This window comes from Cucumis sativus, chromosome 6 (assembly GCF_000004075.3).
Source record: "Cucumis sativus cultivar 9930 chromosome 6, Cucumber_9930_V3, whole genome shotgun sequence".
NCBI classification, from domain to species: Eukaryota; Viridiplantae; Streptophyta; class Magnoliopsida; order Cucurbitales; family Cucurbitaceae; genus Cucumis; species Cucumis sativus.
In genome coordinates, this window is record NC_026660.2 from 23,846,508 (window position 1) to 23,864,030 (window position 17,523).

Consider the following 17,523-nt stretch of genomic DNA (forward strand, 5'->3'; position numbering starts at 1 on the left):
TACTTAGTTAGAGACAAAGGCATTTGGGTGCATGGTCAAACCCCACACTCAATGCTTCCCAGCTGTTTGCTTTTTAATTTGCAGAATTAAACCTAATTAATTATGTTGTGATATCAGCCTTTGCTATTTTAAACCCTAAATCTCAAAAAAGTAATTAATCAACACAACATTTTGGAATCCCCTAATCACCAAAAGCACCCCACCTTCACATCTGCTATATATACATACATACATATATATATATATATACACACACATATAGATATAGATACATACACATACACATACATAAATAGACATACATATAGATATAGATACATACACACATATATAATTTTTTAATTTCTTTTTACATCATATTTACCATAATTTAGGTTTTTCTTTAACACCCCTTTCCATTTTTTGTTTTTAAATTACCAAGATCTATTTCCACCATGAAAAAAAAAATGCATGACATCAAATCACATGCTTCCAATTGAAAAACAGAAACAATATTCCTTTTGCACGAGAAAACATTCCCTTTATAAATATGCATGCAAATAACTTGACTTACTCACTCATTGTAATATTCACTCCTTCAGTTCCACATATCATTAATTGGTTTTTCACTTTTATTCTCTCTATAGCCTTAAGCTTAAGCTTCTTCTTCTTATTATTCAAATGGGAATAAGTGATGAACAAAAGGTTGGGTTCATGGGTTCTTGCAAAAGGAAACTTATTAGTGTTGTGGGGAGGATCAAGAAGCTTGGAAGAGATGATCCAAGAAGAATCATTCACTCTTTGAAAGTTGGCTTGGCTCTTACATTTGTTTCCTTGTTGTATTATTGGAGGCCTCTCTATGATGGTTTTGGTATTGCATCCATTTGGGCCGTTCTTACTGTTGTCGTTGTTTTCGAATTTACCGTAGGTAACTAATTACTGCACACATTCTCTCATCTCCATCTTAGTTAAAGATATAAGAAGATTACTTAACTGCAGCTTTTAGTTGTATCAACAACCTTTGATTCAACTCACTCACTTATATATCCAACCATATCAATGTTTATACTACGTGGCAGATGACAAATAACCCTAGCTAGTTGCAACTAGATAATTAATATGTGTACCACTAAACATAATTATTGGTGTTAATTATTATATTAATTTTCAGGTGCAACACTATCAAAAGGTCTAAACAGAGGACTTGGAACACTTCTAGCTGGAGCCTTAGGAGTGGGAGCTCAACATTTTGCCAGCCTTTTTGGCCAAACTGGAGAACCCATTGTTCTTGGCATTTTTGTTTTCTTGTTAGGTATAATATTTCTAATTTTACTATTACTTCTAATCTATAATATTAACAAACCAAAACAACTACTACTAACCCTTTATATATACACACATATTTAATTATATTGAATTTTTTGTTGGTTTAATTCCACCAGCGGCCGCATCGACGTTTTCTCGATTCTTTCCTCGGATTAAGGCACGATACGATTACGGTGTTTTGATTTTCATTTTAACCTTTAGTTTAGTATCCGTCTCGGGGTATCGAGTCGAGAAAATCTTGGAGTTAGCACATCAAAGATTATCAACCATATTGATTGGTGGAGCAACATGCGTGTTTATTTCTCTGTTTATATGTCCAGTTTGGGCTGGTGAAACACTTCATAACACCATTGCTTCTAACATCGAAAAGTTGGCAAACTACCTCGAAGGTAAGTGTTTTTAATAATAATAATAATAATATTTTCTTGGCATGCAAGTCACTCCAACAAAGAATAAAAATTTACATTATTTGTTAATATTTGTGTGTATATATATATATATAGGATTTGGAGGTGAATATTTCCAATATGAGGATAATGAAGAGAGTATTATCGTTGAAGATCACTCCAAATTACACAACAAATTATCAAGTCTTCAAGCTTATAAAAGTGTGCTAACTTCACAGTCCTCCGAAGAATCTTTGGTAAATTTTAATAATTAATTTTGTATATGTGAATTATCATGTCTTCGAGCTTATATATCCAAAGATATATCAATATTCTTTGGATATATCATATCTGTATATAGAAAAAAAAAGAATATTATTAATTTGGTTAATTAATTATATGGAATTTGCAGGCAAATTTAGCATCATGGGAACCTAAACATGGGAAATTCTCATTTGGACATCCATGGAAACAATATTTGAAAATTGGATCACTCACTCGCCAATGTGCATATCAAATTGAATCCCTTAATGGCTATGTCATTCCAGCTGATATCCAAGTAAAATTCAACTTAATTTATCAATAACTTTTCCTTTCCTTTTTATTTTATCTATACATCCCTAATTTATTTATGCAATAATAATATTACTTTTGATTTAACATTTTTTTTCAAATCATTCATAAAAATTACGATTTAAGATGAATATGACAACGATAATGTTTACATTCTTATAATATTGGTTTTGGAACTTTATATGTTCATAGCTCCTTTCTCCATCTCTAGAAGACTTGAAAATTAATTAGAGAATAGATAATTAGCAATACTAATTGAAAAAAAAGATAGTTGTGATCGTAAGTACTACTAAACCTAAAAAAAAACATATTAACATATTTAAGGTCATAATATATTTTTGGTTTATATATATATAATGTAAATTTTGATAAAAATAAAATTTGAGAAACTAGTATTATTACATGAAAATATAACGAATAAAAGGTTAAAAGGATAAAGTAAAGTAGACCAAAATTAATAACTTAAATAAACTCAAACACTTAAGTTGATAGGTCATATTATCAAATTATACTAAACAAACTCGAATTGATATTGAAGGTTGCAATTCAATTTCGAAGAAGAATAGAGGAATCATGCAAGGCCATAAGCACAGAATCAGGCAAAGCTCTAAGGATATTGGCTTCATCGATCAAAGCAATGACAAATCCATCTTCTTCAAGCAAAACCCACATTGAAAATGCCAAGGCTGCCATTGATGACCTTAAGCACACACTAAAGAGTGGATATTTGGAGAGCTCAGACCTATTGGGAATCATACCAGACGCAACAGTTTGTTGTATATTGATTGACATTGTGAAATCCGTCGAGAAGATATCGGAAGCCACCGACGAACTCGGTCGGTCGGCGAGGTTCAAAAGTGTGGAGGCAACAGTTTCTCCAGAGAAGTCATCGCAGTTACTTCACCGGGGGATCGTGAACCCGGTATTCGACAGCGAGTGTGGAGATGGAGACGATCATGTTGTAATTAGGGTGGATAATAACAACATTAATAATAATAATGAAGCAGGTGAAATCGGAAAGTGTCAAGGTAATTTGGATGTGAAGCCAACAAGCAAAGGAGAGATAATAGTTTGTAAATAAGCTCTAGGGGAACTAAGGAAAAAAAAGGTTAAGGGGGCTAGGAATTTTTTAAACTGGCCAAAGTAATATTAAAAGAAGAAGAAGAAGAAGGTGTTTAATTGGGGAGATTAATATTCTTAATTGGCCATTAATTTGCCCATATGCAATGGCTTACCTTTTGTATTAAGAAAAAACTTAGATATAAAAGTTAAGAAATGAAAAGTTTTTGTTTCTTTAAATATTATTGGTGTTTGAGTATTAGGGTTTTGCAGCTTTTGAGTACTTTTTGCTACGTTATATAATATATATGATCAACAATGCTTTGAATCAAATCAAATCATTCTTACCTTTGTTAGGCAAATATATAGTAAAATTCTTAATTGCAATTGTGAGTAATTGTTTCTTAAACTATTGTGAGTATTTTTTATAGTATAACATGGATATAAGAGATTCAAATCATCAACATCTCAATAGTTTTTTAACACATAACCGTATATATACTAAGTTTTTTAACACATAACCGTATATATACTAGTTTAGGTTAGGTAACTGTATATATACTAGTTTAGGTTACGTTCACGTTCATTTTTCAATTACACAATTTAACCACTATTTAGTTGTATTCTATAGGATAATAAATTATAAATTAAACAGAAATTAGAGTAATGTCTACTAGTTAAAGGAAATAGTGGAAGAATAATAATTACTTAATAACTTATAATTTGTGATTTAAACTCGTTTGATAACCATTATTTCTTTAATTTCAATAAATGAAAACAAATTTGAGTTGGAAAGTCAAATTTAAGAAACTAAAAACATATTTTAAAATAAATTACACCAATTAAGATTTCATACCAATAATATTTTTCTTATTTATTTATTATGGAACTTTAATTTCTTCCTGACAATTCGGACGTTGATTTTTCCCTTTTATTAAAAAGGTTAAGAAGACCTTGTTAGTTTGATTCTTAAACTTTTGTGGAAGTAATATTTTAATCTTTAAATTTTAGTTAGGGATGATCTCGTTCTTATACTTATATATATATTTGTAACAAAACGTAGTTTTTGTATGCTAATAAGTAGCAATGACTAAACAATTTAGTTTATATCATGAAAACTATCAATATGTTTTAAAGAAATTTCTTAAACTGAATAATATGTTATAACAAACTATAAACACTAATTCAATTCGTAATATGATAATAATTGACATATAGCTAACTTTGATGAAAACTTTTATAATAGTGACTAAATCATTATAAATCGTAAAGTGCAATAACTTGGTCGTTAGTTAATAAAATTTAGGTCATACTAAATTCTTGTAATTAGGAACAAGTACTAAATTGTTATGAATTAAACTTTATGAAGTAAATTGAGCCTTAAACTGAAAAACGTTTATCCAAGTGAACACAACTCAAACCAAACAAATTTGTGGAGTTTGACCCTAAAAAAACGAAAGTTTAATGTTTGAATCATCCATCTTGAATGATTGAAATGTGTGTTTTAAATTTAATTGGAAGTCTAAGATAATAGAAGAAAAAACAAAGACTCTGTGGATATTTGGAAATTGTCAACCTATTTTGTTCAATAATTTAAGCTGTGATTATGATAGGGATCATCTTTGACTAAATCATACACAATTCTCTAATGCTTAAACTAATTAAATTCACAAACCCAACAACTTGATCCTACTAATTAAATTATCCAATTGCCCTACAAATTAATGCAACTTGAAGGGAAATTTAAATTTTAAATATTATGATTTTAGTATTTATCAAAATAAATAATATCTTTTCTATTCTTCAAAATTTGAGAGTATTTTCTTAAAAGATATTTACAAGTATACCAAAGTCTTCTTTTTCTTACATAAGGACAAATTTTTTGGTTTAATTTTAGTTACTTCTAAATATACATATTTAATTAGGCTTTATCAACAAATATTATAATTAGTCTAAGTTGGTTGTTAATTAATTTCTTTCTTATTCTTCTTCTTGTAAGTCTCCAATATTAGTCTTTTCTCTATCATTTTTTTAAGAAATATATTTACATTATTATATCTCTTTTTAATAAAATAAAATCTATTGTTTTTTTTTTACCAAGTTTCATAAAATTTAGCTTCATTATATTAAACTACTAAAGTTTAAAATTTATATTGCATCTAAAAAAAGATATAAAAAGTAAAATAGAATGACTCACGAATATAATAAATTAGAAAGATTGATTATAGGAGGAATGATTAAATGTTTCTTCATATTAATAAAACTATATTCTTAAAAAATAAAATAAAATAACCCAATATAGTATTTATATTTATAATTTAAATATTCAAGGAAGGAAGTTGGTGAGTGATGGATTGTCTGTGACTATAGAAGATGGCTATGAGTTGACTGCCAAATTTTCTGCAATGATTTAACGTAACATTCAAACTAAGATCTAAAATCTTTCACACTCTTATTTTAGTTGCAACTTGTATTCTTTTAGTTTAAATGCAAAATCGAAAATGGAAAAAATTGATTAAATTGACATAGTCTTAGTTGTTTAATAATTCCTAATTAAAAGAAACATTCCCTATATCAAGTAAAATAGAACTTTTATATATATACTAATATTAATTCAAGTACCACCCCACAATTTAATTACATAACCATCAATTTGAAATACTTTATTTGGACGAATTTTATCCAAACATAATTAGTTTAAAGTTTATCAAATTAAGAATTTTGTTTTTCTTTATAGCGATTTCACCATAGCTCTTTTTAAATGTTTTTATTTTCAACTAAACTAAAACGTAGCCGTTAAAATTTATATAGTATAGTATTAATTTGATTTCAATATTCTTATAATCATTGGACAGATACGTTAACATGGTAAATCTAATAGATCTTAATGGTAAACACTATTCACATGTTTCTAAAATTTGTATCACAGAATGTAATATATATACACACACCAAGCATATACTTATATATGTGTGTGTATTTTGACTCTCAACACAATAAATTTATTTTTTTAGTATTAAAGTCAAACATATTTGGTGTATAATCGAACGTGAAAATATCAATTTAAATTCTGCAATTTAGTTAATATAATATATATTATTAAAAAAGTTCAAAGATAATTCGTTTGAAAAGTCCAACCTTCGTCACTTTCTTCAATTTCCAAGTTCGTTGATGTAACCATTACAGCTCCTCCATTGACTACACACCATCCTTAAATCCCCGATTTCCATTCCATTTCCCTCTTATTTTCATTCAAAATCAGACTAAATACTTATAACTGATTACAATAATGAACGATCTGTTTTCCACCGATTCCTTCCGCCAAGAGCATCACCAATATCGCCACCATGACACCGTCGAGATGTCCGACAACTTGCCGTCCTCAACCACGATCAATCTCAACACCTTCTTCGACGACGTGGAGTCGGTCAAGGCGGAATTAACAGAACTCGAAGGGCTCCACCGAAGCCTCCAGAATTCTCACGAACAGAGCAAAACTCTACACAATTCCAAGGCGATTAAGGATGTTCGATCGCGAATGGAGACGGCTGTGACATTGGCTTTGAAGAAGGCTAGGTTTATCAAGGTCCGGCTGGAGGAACTGGACCGGTCGAATGAGGAGAACCGGAAGCTTCCTGGTTGTGGGTATGGATCCTCGGCGGACCGGTCGAGAACATCGGTGGTGAGCGGATTGAGGAAGAAGCTGTGTGATTCAATGGAGAGTTTTAACAGATTGAGAGAAGAGATAACGAAGACGTATAAGGAGACGATTGAACGGAGGTATTTTACAATTACAGGGGAAAATCCGGATGAGAAGACTGTTGAATTGTTGATCTCTACAGGTTTCATTTTTAGTTCTTTCTTCCTCTTTTATTTTTAACATAAAATTCAAAGTCTTCACCTTCAAATTGTATTTAAAAGATTGAATATGATATATACTAAAATGATGTGGGTATATATGGTAAAGGTGAAAGTGAAACGTTCTTGCAAAAAGCAATACAAAAGCAAGGAAGAGGAAGAGTTCTGGAAACAATCCAAGAGATTCAAGAAAGGCACGACGCAGTGAAAGACATAGAGAGGAATTTGAGAGAGTTGCACCAAGTTTTCTTGGACATGGCGGTTATGGTTCAAGCACAGGGGCAGCAGTTAGACGACATCGAAAGCCAAGTTACTCGAGCCAACTCTGCTGTCAAGCGGGGCACGTCTCAGCTACAAACTGCAAGGTACTATCAAAAAAACACTCGCAAATGGATCTGCATAGGCGTCAGTGTTGGTGCTACAGTCATTCTCATCATTATAATCGTTGCTATCGCCCGCGCGATAAAGAAAAAGGATGGTTAGTTTGTTCTTTAAATGAAATTGAGATGTATTTTGTATTTAGTTAATTGTGTTAGTAAAACAAATTGTTTGTTTTCCTAATATCCTATGTTGATGAATTTCAAATAACTTTATGGAAATGGTTGTGATTAGTTAATGTAACTTTCAATATGACTTAATTACATCATAATATACTATTTTTTAAATAATTAAAACAATATAATGCTTCTATACTAGTGTATCGTAAATATTATTGTAAAGTAAGAAACTTAAAAATAAATGAAAAGATGGTTGCGTAAGAGGAAGAGTAGTTATTGGTGTTAGTGTTATGATAATTCTAGTTAGAGACGGATTTATTAAGAGATTATGATACTCAAAACATGAACTTTCATATTTTAATATTAATTTTAAAGTGTAAGATTACACTATATATATTAAATAATACTTTTTTTAACTAAAATTTTAGTTAGTAATGATTGTGTTCCCGTTACAAAATCACGAACAAAATTTTAATAACTCTAAATGTCAATTTTATTAACAAATTTCAATAAGGTCATAAAAACAATGTTTTAAAAAGAGAGAACAAAATCTAATTAAGATAAAACTCTAATTTATTTTCTAATAATCGTTTGTTATCTAACAAATATTTAAAAAAAGAATACAACAAACCAGCTATCAAACTCACATTTATTTTCACTCTCTCACCAATATTCCATGAAAAATGTATTTTTTATGCAATTTTTAAATTCACATTTAAATCACGTGAAAATTGTTAGTATTTTCTTTATTGCTACAAATGTTATTGAAGCATCAATGAAACGTTAAGATATTATATAGTGCTCATTGCCCCGTATAAAATTTGTGTAAGTAATATTGGAGTTTGGATAAAATATACTTAATTTTTATATAAACAAAAAAACAAAATAACTGCCAAAATAATTTTAAAATTTAAAAACAAAAACAAAATTAACTTAGACTAAGTTCCTAAGTTGGAAGGGGATTAAAAAAGATGTTTAATTACTATTAGTCTATTTTGGTCCTTTTTTATCTTCTAAGTTTGTTAAAATTTGAGACTATATAGTTCTAAATGCTACTTTTTCCAACAATCCTCAATTTAGTCTCTAATACAATTTTATTATTAAACTTTTTTTAAAGAATTTTTTATTCTCCATATTTTTACTATAAATTTTGAGAATATATTCACATAATTTTTTGAATGAAAATTACTATATTATTTAGTTAATTTTTGTAGATATATTAAATTTTAAAATAAAATTTATTGAAGGTAGAAAAAATAAAATCAGACAATTAAAAATGCATCAACCGGACAAAATTCAAGGTAATATATGCATTTTTTAACAAATAAAAAAAAATTAGGGTCGTGCGTTTAATTTCATGGGATGGACATCGTTTGAAGTACCACATTTGTTTCACGGTGATGTAAGGTGTTCAAATATTTAAAGATTTTCGAACATTCTAAAATACACAATTTGTGATTTTAAATGTCTTTACAAAATATTCCTACAAAATTAATAATGTAATTTCGAACCTCCACTACAAAAAAAATCGAATAATTCCAACTTGGACGAGACCTAGATGGCTATGAGTTGACTTCCAAATTTTCTACAATGATGTAACATTCAAACTAAGATCTAAAGTCTTTCACTCTTATTTTAGTAACAACTTGTATTCTTTTAGTTTAAATGAAAAAGGAAAAAAATGATTAAATTGACCTAGTCTTAATTAGTTGTTCAATAATTCCTAATTAAATGAAACATTCCCTATATCGAGTAAAATAGAACTTATATATATGTAATTCGGGGTGTAATGTGGTTAGATTAGAAGACATTCTCAATCCGATTTCATGTTAATTATTTGAGTTTTCTGGTTGTATTTTTTTTTTCATTTCTACCGATTGTAAAGTTCAAAATAGTTCTCATTTTTAAAACAAAAATTCAAAATTGACGTACATTCAGATTTCAAACATACATAATTCAAAATTTCATACATACATAAACTCAATGTTTGAAGTATTCATAAATTCAAAGTTACAAACATAAATAAGAATGTCATGCGTAAAGAAGGAGAAGAGAAAGACCTAATTTTTTAAGTTTTATTTTATTACATAAATATTATATATCTACATTATATAAATTTGGGTTGGGTTTGGGTTGAACAAAAAATTTTAACCTTCCAACTCGAGACTCAACCGAACTCGAAAAAATTCAATTTTTTAAAGTCAATTCATATTTTAACTCTAATCCAACCTAACTCATAATATAAATTGGATAGTCCGAGTTGTCACAGATTCAACCCATATTTTTATATACAGATAATAATGCAATAATATAGAATGAGATTGTCAGAGTGTAATATACTTGGTATTAATTCAAGTATCACCCGGCCTCCACAATTTATTCTCAATCAATTTGTAATGATACTTTATTTGAACTCATATAAAATTCACACCTATTTGGTTTTAAAGTTTATCAAGTTAAAAAATTTGTTTTTTTCATAGCGGCCTCATGAAGCTCTCTTTAAAGTAACTATTAAAATTTATATACTATAGTCTTTAATTTCAATATTCTTTATGATTGGACAAATACGTTAAAATGAATGAAATATAAATTGAACATTGTGAACCTAATAGATCTTAATGGTAAACGTTCACATGTTCTAAAACTTGTATCACATAAAATGTAATATACACACACATAAGCTAATACAGATATGACATACACATGTGTATTTATATTTGACTCTCAACACAATAAATTTATTTTTTTAGTTTTAAAGTTAAATATATTTGGTGAAAATATCAATTCAGATTCTGATTTTTTAAAACAATTAAAGATAATTCGTTTGAAAAGTCTAACCTTCATCACCTTCTTCAATTTCCAAGTTCGTTGATGTAACCATTACAGCTCCTCCATTGCCTACACACCATCCTTAAATCCCCGATTTCCATTCCATTTCCCTCTTATTTTCATTCAAAATCACACTAAATACTTATAACTGATCACAATAATGAACGATCTGTTTTCCACCGATTCCTTCCGCCAAGAGCATCACCAATATCGCCACCATGACACCGTCGAGATGTCCGACAACTCGCCCTCCTCAACCACGATCAATCTCAACACCTTCTTCGACGACGTGGAGTCGGTCAAGGCGGAATTAACAGAACTCGAAGGGCTCCACCGAAGCCTCCAGAATTCTCACGAACAGAGCAAAACTCTACACAATTCCAAGGCGATTAAGGATGTTCGATCGCGAATGGAGACGGCTGTGACATTGGCTTTGAAGAAGGCTAGGTTTATCAAGGTCCGGCTGGAGGAACTGGACCGGTCGAATGAGGAGAACCGGAAGCTTCCTGGTTGTGGGTATGGATCCTCGGCGGACCGGTCGAGAACATCGGTGGTGAGCGGATTGAGGAAGAAGCTGTGTGATTCAATGGAGAGTTTTAACAGATTGAGAGAAGAGATAACGAAGACGTATAAGGAGACGATTGAACGGAGGTATTTTACAATTACAGGGGAAAATCCGGATGAGAAGACTGTTGAATTGTTGATCTCTACAGGTTTCATTTTTAGTTCTTTCTTCTTCTTTTATTTTTAATTAACATAAAACTCAAAGTCTTCACCTTCAAATTGTATTTAAAAGATTGAATATGATATATACTAAAATGATGTGGGTATATATGATAAAGGTGAAAGTGAAACGTTCTTGCAAAAAGCAATACAAAAGCAAGGAAGAGGAAGAGTTCTGGAAACAATCCAAGAGATTCAAGAAAGGCACGACGCAGTGAAAGACATAGAGAGGAATTTGAGAGAGTTGCACCAAGTTTTTTTGGACATGGCGGTTATGGTTCAAACACAGGGGCAGCAGTTAGACGACATCGAAAGCCAAGTTACTCGAGCCAACTCTGCTGTCAGGCGGGGCACGTCTCAGCTACAAACTGCAAGATACTATCAAAAGAACACTCGCAAATGGATCTGCATAGGCATTAGTATTGTTGCAGCCATTGTCATCATCATTATCGTTGCTGTCGTCCTCTCAAATAAGTAAGAGGGTGATGAGAAGTTTTTTTTTTTTTTTAAATGAAATTGCAATATGTTGATTTGGTAAGTATTTTGGTTTTAGTTATTTGTGTTAGTAAAAATGTGAATTGTTTTCTTAATATCCTAAAACTTCATGGAAATTGCTGTGATTAAGTTAATGTAACTTTCATTACGATTATATAATGCTTTTATATGTATATTGTAAATATCCTTGTGAGGTAAGAAATTTAAAAATAAATGAAAAAGTCATTGCAAAGTCATATAAAATTTAAGAATATTTTAAAGTTAATAAAGAGAAAATTTAATGGAAAAAAGTTTAAAATAAGTATACGTTTTTTCCTTAAAAAATATATGTTACTTTTATGGTTTTTTCAAATTCAATTTATTTGAAAATCAAAGTATTGGATTGAAACTAAAAATTAAGAAAAGTTGAAAATTGGTCGAGTAGCATATTTAAAAATAAAAAACTTTACTCTTCATCAAATAAAACATTTATATATGAAACATACAATTGCTAATTTTCATGATCCAAAAACTTGAAAAGAGTTAATGAAAGTTATTTCTTAAATAAATAGATTTTTCTTTTCAAGTTTTGGAGAAAACTACCAAATTTTCGATAAAACTTGACATTTGCATTAAAAAATTTGAGATTCCAATAAAAAAAAAATCCACTATAAACCAAAGAAAGAAAAGAAAAGAAAAACTATATCAAGGAAAGGTGTATGTTTATATGTTTAATTTTGAAAGAGTAAAAAAAAGAAAAAAGAAGAAGTCAATAGTTATTAAAGAAAGACTTTTAAATTTTGATTTTTTGTTAGTTGAATTGGAATATATGTTCTTTTTAAAATAATCTTAGAAGACATTCAGCTAGTAAACAAAACATATTTTTAAAAATGGAAAGGTTTCTTATTATGAATTATACTAATATATTTTTTTAGAAATTATTCATTCACGGTGGTTATTTCATAATTCAAATTTATTTCTCTACACAAAATTAACACTGTAAATACGAAAAAGTTAGGAATAAAATTATCTAATTTAGGGAAGTGAAAAGTATAAATTATCACATACTAGAACGCTTATTATTTTTTTTTCATTTTAAAAGACCATTATTAAATGTGTTTTTAATCCTTCAAAACCAATTTTAATGATAAGATAATTGCATTTAAAATGGTAAAAGTGTTAGGGACTTCTAATTATGTTTACAATCAATCACCCATTCAAACTTCCACATTGTTGATGACCATTATATGTCATTTTTTCATTCAAATTACAAGTTTAATACCATCGATTAATTTATTCATTAAATATGCGATTCTAAAATGAAAACCATGTCGTTTCTAGCACTAACTCTAATACCACGTTATAATTTAAAAAAAAACAATTATAATTAAATATACACATTAGCACGAACAATTTTCTTTAAATCCTTATTTGTTAAGGAAAATAATAATGAAAAAAAAAAAGGAGAGTTGACCATAAAATGTTGCCTATAAATTAAAAGATTTAAAATCCTCACCGAATGATAATGTATATTTATTCTCCCAATCACATGCATACTTGTTTGACTTTTTTTATAAACAAAAAAAACCTAAAATTAAATTTTGATTTGGCATCCTTCTTGTCAAATTTGGTGTGAGTAACATTAATTAACTAATTAATCTGTCATGCATCAAATATTTTTTTAATGATATATACTCTACATCAATAACGAAATTAAAATTTTAAAAAAATCATTTTAGATTAGATAAAAAATTTAAGAGCTTAGAATGAAATATAATAAAAAGTTAAAACATATAATAATTTTCAACCTATTCTAATACTGATAATGCAAAATCTTTAGTGTTTTTTTCATAATAAAAACTATTATTCAATAGAAAATGAGTCCTAAAAAAAACTATTTAACAAAAATATTTACATTTACCATTTAACAAAAAATAAAGAAAAGGAAAAAAATGTTTAAATTATTTGTGTTTTGATTTGATATTGAAATGCCATTTCTTGGCAATTTGGCGTTGACTTGTAATTCAGTATGGCCGTAAAATCCTATCAATGAATCAAAAAGACTTGCAACAATGGCGACTAACAAATCCAATCCTCTCCCCATTTTCCTTCTCCCCTTCTCCCTCTCACCGCAATGAACAACGGCACGGCCGAAACCGGCGGATTTCTCTCCTCTTCCAACATCGGCGGTTTCGGCTACGGAATTGGCGTCTCCTTAGGCCTTTTGATTCTCATCACTACCATCCTCTTGGCTTCCTATTACTGTACCAGAAACGGCCTATCCTCCTCCGTCGTTCAGAGGACTCCTCCCAATCGCTCCCCGCCCCAAGCGGTGGGGGAAATGGATTCCGTCGTTGTCGACATCGGACTCGATCAGGAGACGATAACGAGTTATCCCAAATTACTGTATTCTGAAGCGAAACTTCAGAAGAACGATTCGACTGCTTCTTGTTGTTCAATCTGTTTGGCTGATTATAAGAACTCGGATGTTCTTCGGCTTTTGCCTGATTGCGGTCATCTCTTTCATCTCAAGTGCGTCGATCCGTGGCTTAGACTTCATCCCACTTGTCCGGTTTGCCGGACGTCGCCGATTCCTACGCCGTTGTCGACTCCTCTAGCGGAGCAAGTTCCATTAGCAAGCCGGCGCGATTGAAGAAGAAGAAGACTATCTGGGTTAATCGAAAATGGAGGTCGTTTTTGCCATTTTTTGTTTTGTTTTGTTTTAGAGATTGATTTCATTGCGATCGATCTCCATAGTTAGAAGTTCTCACAATCAATCTCCTTCAAGGTTAACAATTTTTTTTAGTTAATTCAATTATATACTCATTTTGGTATTACTTTGTTCTATCGAAAAAATTATAGTACGGTAGTTAGATTAATTTCTTTTGTCACTTTAGGTTAACTCAATATGATAAAAGAAGCGTTGAATATACATTGTAACAAAAGTTAACAAACCTACGTGGTTTTATACTTATCTGCCACCATTAATGAGCTATATGGGCCAATTAATCACAAAAAATTCAACGAAGGTAAAAATTCACAAGATTGATCAAATTAAAAAGCTCATGAAGTAATTGTAAGTGTAAAAATCTCATAGTTTAAGAGTAATTTGTGGATTTCTTTTGTAATTTTAATGGTCAATGCATTCTATCTTGACAATTAATTCACACAATAATTTTTTTTTTAATGTTATATTGCTTTCCTAATAGGGATATTTAATGGAAAACTGTGTCTTGAATCACTGCACATATTTTCTTAAAAAAATAAATGTAAATAATTTGAGATTTTTTTGTAGATGACTAAATTTCGATAGGGTTTGCTTACGTCGTGAACCAACCTACTACTATTTCACTCCTTGCTAAATAGTCAATGTTTGGTTGCTAATTATTTAAAAAAGGTTGGCTTGAAATAAAGATGGCGTTAGAGATGTTTGTAATTAGGGATCTAAATTATTTGATGATGAAAGGGACATCCCTAACGTGACACACTGCAATGTGATGTCAACAAGAAAATTACTTATTATGGGTTGTTTAGAATTGAATCATTATTATGTATTAACAAAATGGGTTGTCAAGTTTACATAGCATCTAATTATTGTTTTTTCATTACCAAAATTGGAGATTTAATCCCCGGACTAAAAAAAGTGAATATTTTAACTGACTTTTTTTAAAATAAGAAATCGTCAAGAGAACAAACCCTAATAAAAAGTACAAAAATGCCCAACCCACAATGGAAAATGTCGAGTCGCACATAATATATTTGGTTGTATACCAAAGTCGTTTAGATTATTTGTACTCGTCACCTAATATATTTGGTTTATCAAAATCATTTAGAACTTACTTTTGTTTTTGAAAATTGACTAAGAGTTCAAGAAGTATATTTAAAAGTGATGCAAATAATTGTTTTGTAAAAAATGAGGACGAACATAGTTAATTTTTATGAAAAAACAAAAATGGAAATATTCATAGAAAAACAAAGCCAAAATTAATTTAAAATTTAAAGACAAAAACAAAGCATAGACTAAGCTCCTAAGTTCTTAAATTTGGAAGGGGATTAAAAAAGATGTTTAATTACTACTATTGTCTATTTTGGTCCTTTTTAAAACTTTAGACTTTATACTTGTAAATTGTCTAATTGTATTCTATATATTTTTTCAATAAATCTCAATTTTAGTCTCTAATACTAATTTATTATTAAACTCTTTCTAATTTTTGTGAAAATTATTATATTATCTAGTTAATTTCTGTAAAAGAAAAACCGAAATTTTTATTGAGAGCAGAAAAATTAAAATCAGACTATTTTCAATTACAAAGTGAATGTTGAGAGTTTTAAATGTCTTCAAAAGTATTCCTTATATAATTTAATTTCAAACATCTATAATTAATATTTGGGTTATGGGGGGTTGTGAGAAGTAAAAGGCCCAAAATTTGATGGACCGTAATGGGATTAAAAAATTTAAAATGTAAATTGTTAGCGGGATGGGGTCCCGTTATGCAGCCACGTGGCAAACCTTATATGAAGACTTCGCCACGTTGGTTTTGCCGATTGCTACAATAATAATAAACAAATTAAAATATCCCCAAAACTCTTTCCCGCAATATTGGTTTCTTATCCCTCACTCTCTCTCTCTCTCTTTCGGTCTCTCTCAATCAGAGATTTGGGATCACCATCAGTCCATCATACAGAGAGCTTCCGATCGATCTGCATAATTTCTCGACCATGGCTTCACAAGTTGTGTACGGACTACTTTTCCTCTCCTTCTCCTTCACTTGCATCATGCTCCTCCACTTGGTTCTCCATCCTGTTTTCTATTTCACTTCCTGAAACCTAGAAGTCTTTTTTAAGTTTCGACTACACAAGGTCGGTCGATTTCTGTGTAATACAAGTTCTGACTGAAGGAAGATGCAGAGATCTGGTGCTTCGACAATTGTGTTATGTTCCTTCTCTTCTCTTTCTTCTTCGGATCTTATGAGTGTTGTTGTAGTTCATTGAATATTTTATTGTTTGTTTGCAAAATATGAAGTAGATTTCAAATATTTACACATTATATACGTATATTCTTGTGGAATTTGATTTGTCTTTCTCTCTTTCTCTCTTTCTCTCTTTCTCTCTCTCTCTCTTGGTGTGAATATGTTTGCTGAATTTCATTTGTTAATTTGGAATGCACATGGAGCACCTCCACCAATTTAGTTAATTTCAATACAAACCGTTTTTTTGTCAATTGCAATTTTGGTATATAAAATTTGAGATTTGTTCATCCTAAATTAAGCATTTACTGTGCTCCTGAATTTAATATGATTAAGTTACTAATTTTGAGTTCAAGAGGCAAATGTATTAGAGGCACTCCGACTTTACTTTAACGCTCTTTATATATTATATATATTTCCAATACTAAGCGTAATTCTATACATAAGTGAGCTCTAACTTGAACAACCTATTTGTGTTTATACTTTAAAAAGAAAAGAAAAGAAAAATGCTTGTCTTGGACACGTCTTTTCCTTCTTGAATTTCAAGGTCACAATAGTTCTAAAACTGGACTCGTTATTATGAAATTAAACCCTCTAATTTGTATAAAATGTTGCAAATTACAATTTCACTGAACTTTCACTTACTGATATAATTGCAATTCTCTCTTACTTTATCTGTTATTCCTCTGTCTTTTTCAGTGACTTTCACTTATTCCCATGTCTCTCTTCTTTTTCTCTTTTGCTTATTCTGCCTTCTCTTCTTATTTTGCTTTCTCTGTCTTCTTCATCTTATTTCCGCTTATTCTTCCCTTCTTTTCTTTTTCTTCCACTCTTCTTTTCTCCCTCTCTCTG

The 17,523-nt window shown here is 29.9% G+C and overlaps 4 protein-coding genes across 4 annotated transcripts; all 4 read left to right on the forward strand.

Annotated features, from left to right (window-relative positions):
* Positions 1-574: 574 nt before the first annotated feature.
* LOC101212962 (aluminum-activated malate transporter 8) lies at positions 575-3,563 on the forward strand. Its single transcript, XM_004143349.2, has 6 exons — positions 575-907; positions 1,151-1,291; positions 1,422-1,694; positions 1,809-1,948; positions 2,104-2,250; positions 2,803-3,563. Exons 1-6 carry the CDS (start codon positions 661-663, stop codon positions 3,343-3,345), a joined length of 1,491 nt encoding a protein of 496 aa, XP_004143397.1. The 5' UTR covers positions 575-660; the 3' UTR covers positions 3,346-3,563.
* A 2,851-nt stretch (positions 3,564-6,414) lies between these two features.
* LOC101213199 (syntaxin-121) lies at positions 6,415-7,849 on the forward strand. Its single transcript, XM_004143350.3, has 2 exons — positions 6,415-7,165; positions 7,291-7,849. Exons 1-2 carry the CDS (start codon positions 6,613-6,615, stop codon positions 7,662-7,664), a joined length of 927 nt encoding a protein of 308 aa, XP_004143398.3. The 5' UTR covers positions 6,415-6,612; the 3' UTR covers positions 7,665-7,849.
* Positions 7,850-10,511: 2,662 nt separating this feature from the next.
* On the forward strand, positions 10,512-11,898 carry LOC101213443 (syntaxin-121). The gene is made up of 2 exons (XM_004143351.3): positions 10,512-11,220; positions 11,350-11,898. Exons 1-2 carry the CDS (start codon positions 10,668-10,670, stop codon positions 11,706-11,708), a joined length of 912 nt encoding a protein of 303 aa, XP_004143399.1. The 5' UTR covers positions 10,512-10,667; the 3' UTR covers positions 11,709-11,898.
* Positions 11,899-13,699: 1,801 nt separating this feature from the next.
* LOC101218618 (RING-H2 finger protein ATL70) lies at positions 13,700-14,583 on the forward strand. Its single transcript, XM_004143294.3, has one exon. The coding sequence runs from the start codon at positions 13,839-13,841 to the stop codon at positions 14,355-14,357; it is 519 nt and encodes a 172-aa protein (XP_004143342.1). The 5' UTR covers positions 13,700-13,838; the 3' UTR covers positions 14,358-14,583.
* Positions 14,584-17,523: the final 2,940 nt, after the last annotated feature.

Excerpts from the sequence above, each read along its gene's own strand:
- LOC101213443 (XM_004143351.3), top strand. The coding sequence starts at position 10,668 with ATGAACGATCTGTTTTCCACCGATTCCTTCCGCCAAGAGCATCACCAA. Across the intron at positions 11,221-11,349 it reads TGAATTGTTGATCTCTACAG|GTGAAAGTGAAACGTTCTTG; the intron begins GTTTCATTTTTA and ends TATATGATAAAG.
- LOC101213199 (XM_004143350.3), top strand. The coding sequence starts at position 6,613 with ATGAACGATCTGTTTTCCACCGATTCCTTCCGCCAAGAGCATCACCAA. Across the intron at positions 7,166-7,290 it reads TGAATTGTTGATCTCTACAG|GTGAAAGTGAAACGTTCTTG; the intron begins GTTTCATTTTTA and ends TATATGGTAAAG.
- LOC101212962 (XM_004143349.2), top strand. The coding sequence starts at position 661 with ATGGGAATAAGTGATGAACAAAAGGTTGGGTTCATGGGTTCTTGCAAA. Across the intron at positions 1,695-1,808 it reads GTTGGCAAACTACCTCGAAG|GATTTGGAGGTGAATATTTC; the intron begins GTAAGTGTTTTT and ends ATATATATATAG. Across the intron at positions 1,949-2,103 it reads AGTCCTCCGAAGAATCTTTG|GCAAATTTAGCATCATGGGA; the intron begins GTAAATTTTAAT and ends TGGAATTTGCAG.
- LOC101218618 (XM_004143294.3), top strand. The coding sequence starts at position 13,839 with ATGAACAACGGCACGGCCGAAACCGGCGGATTTCTCTCCTCTTCCAAC.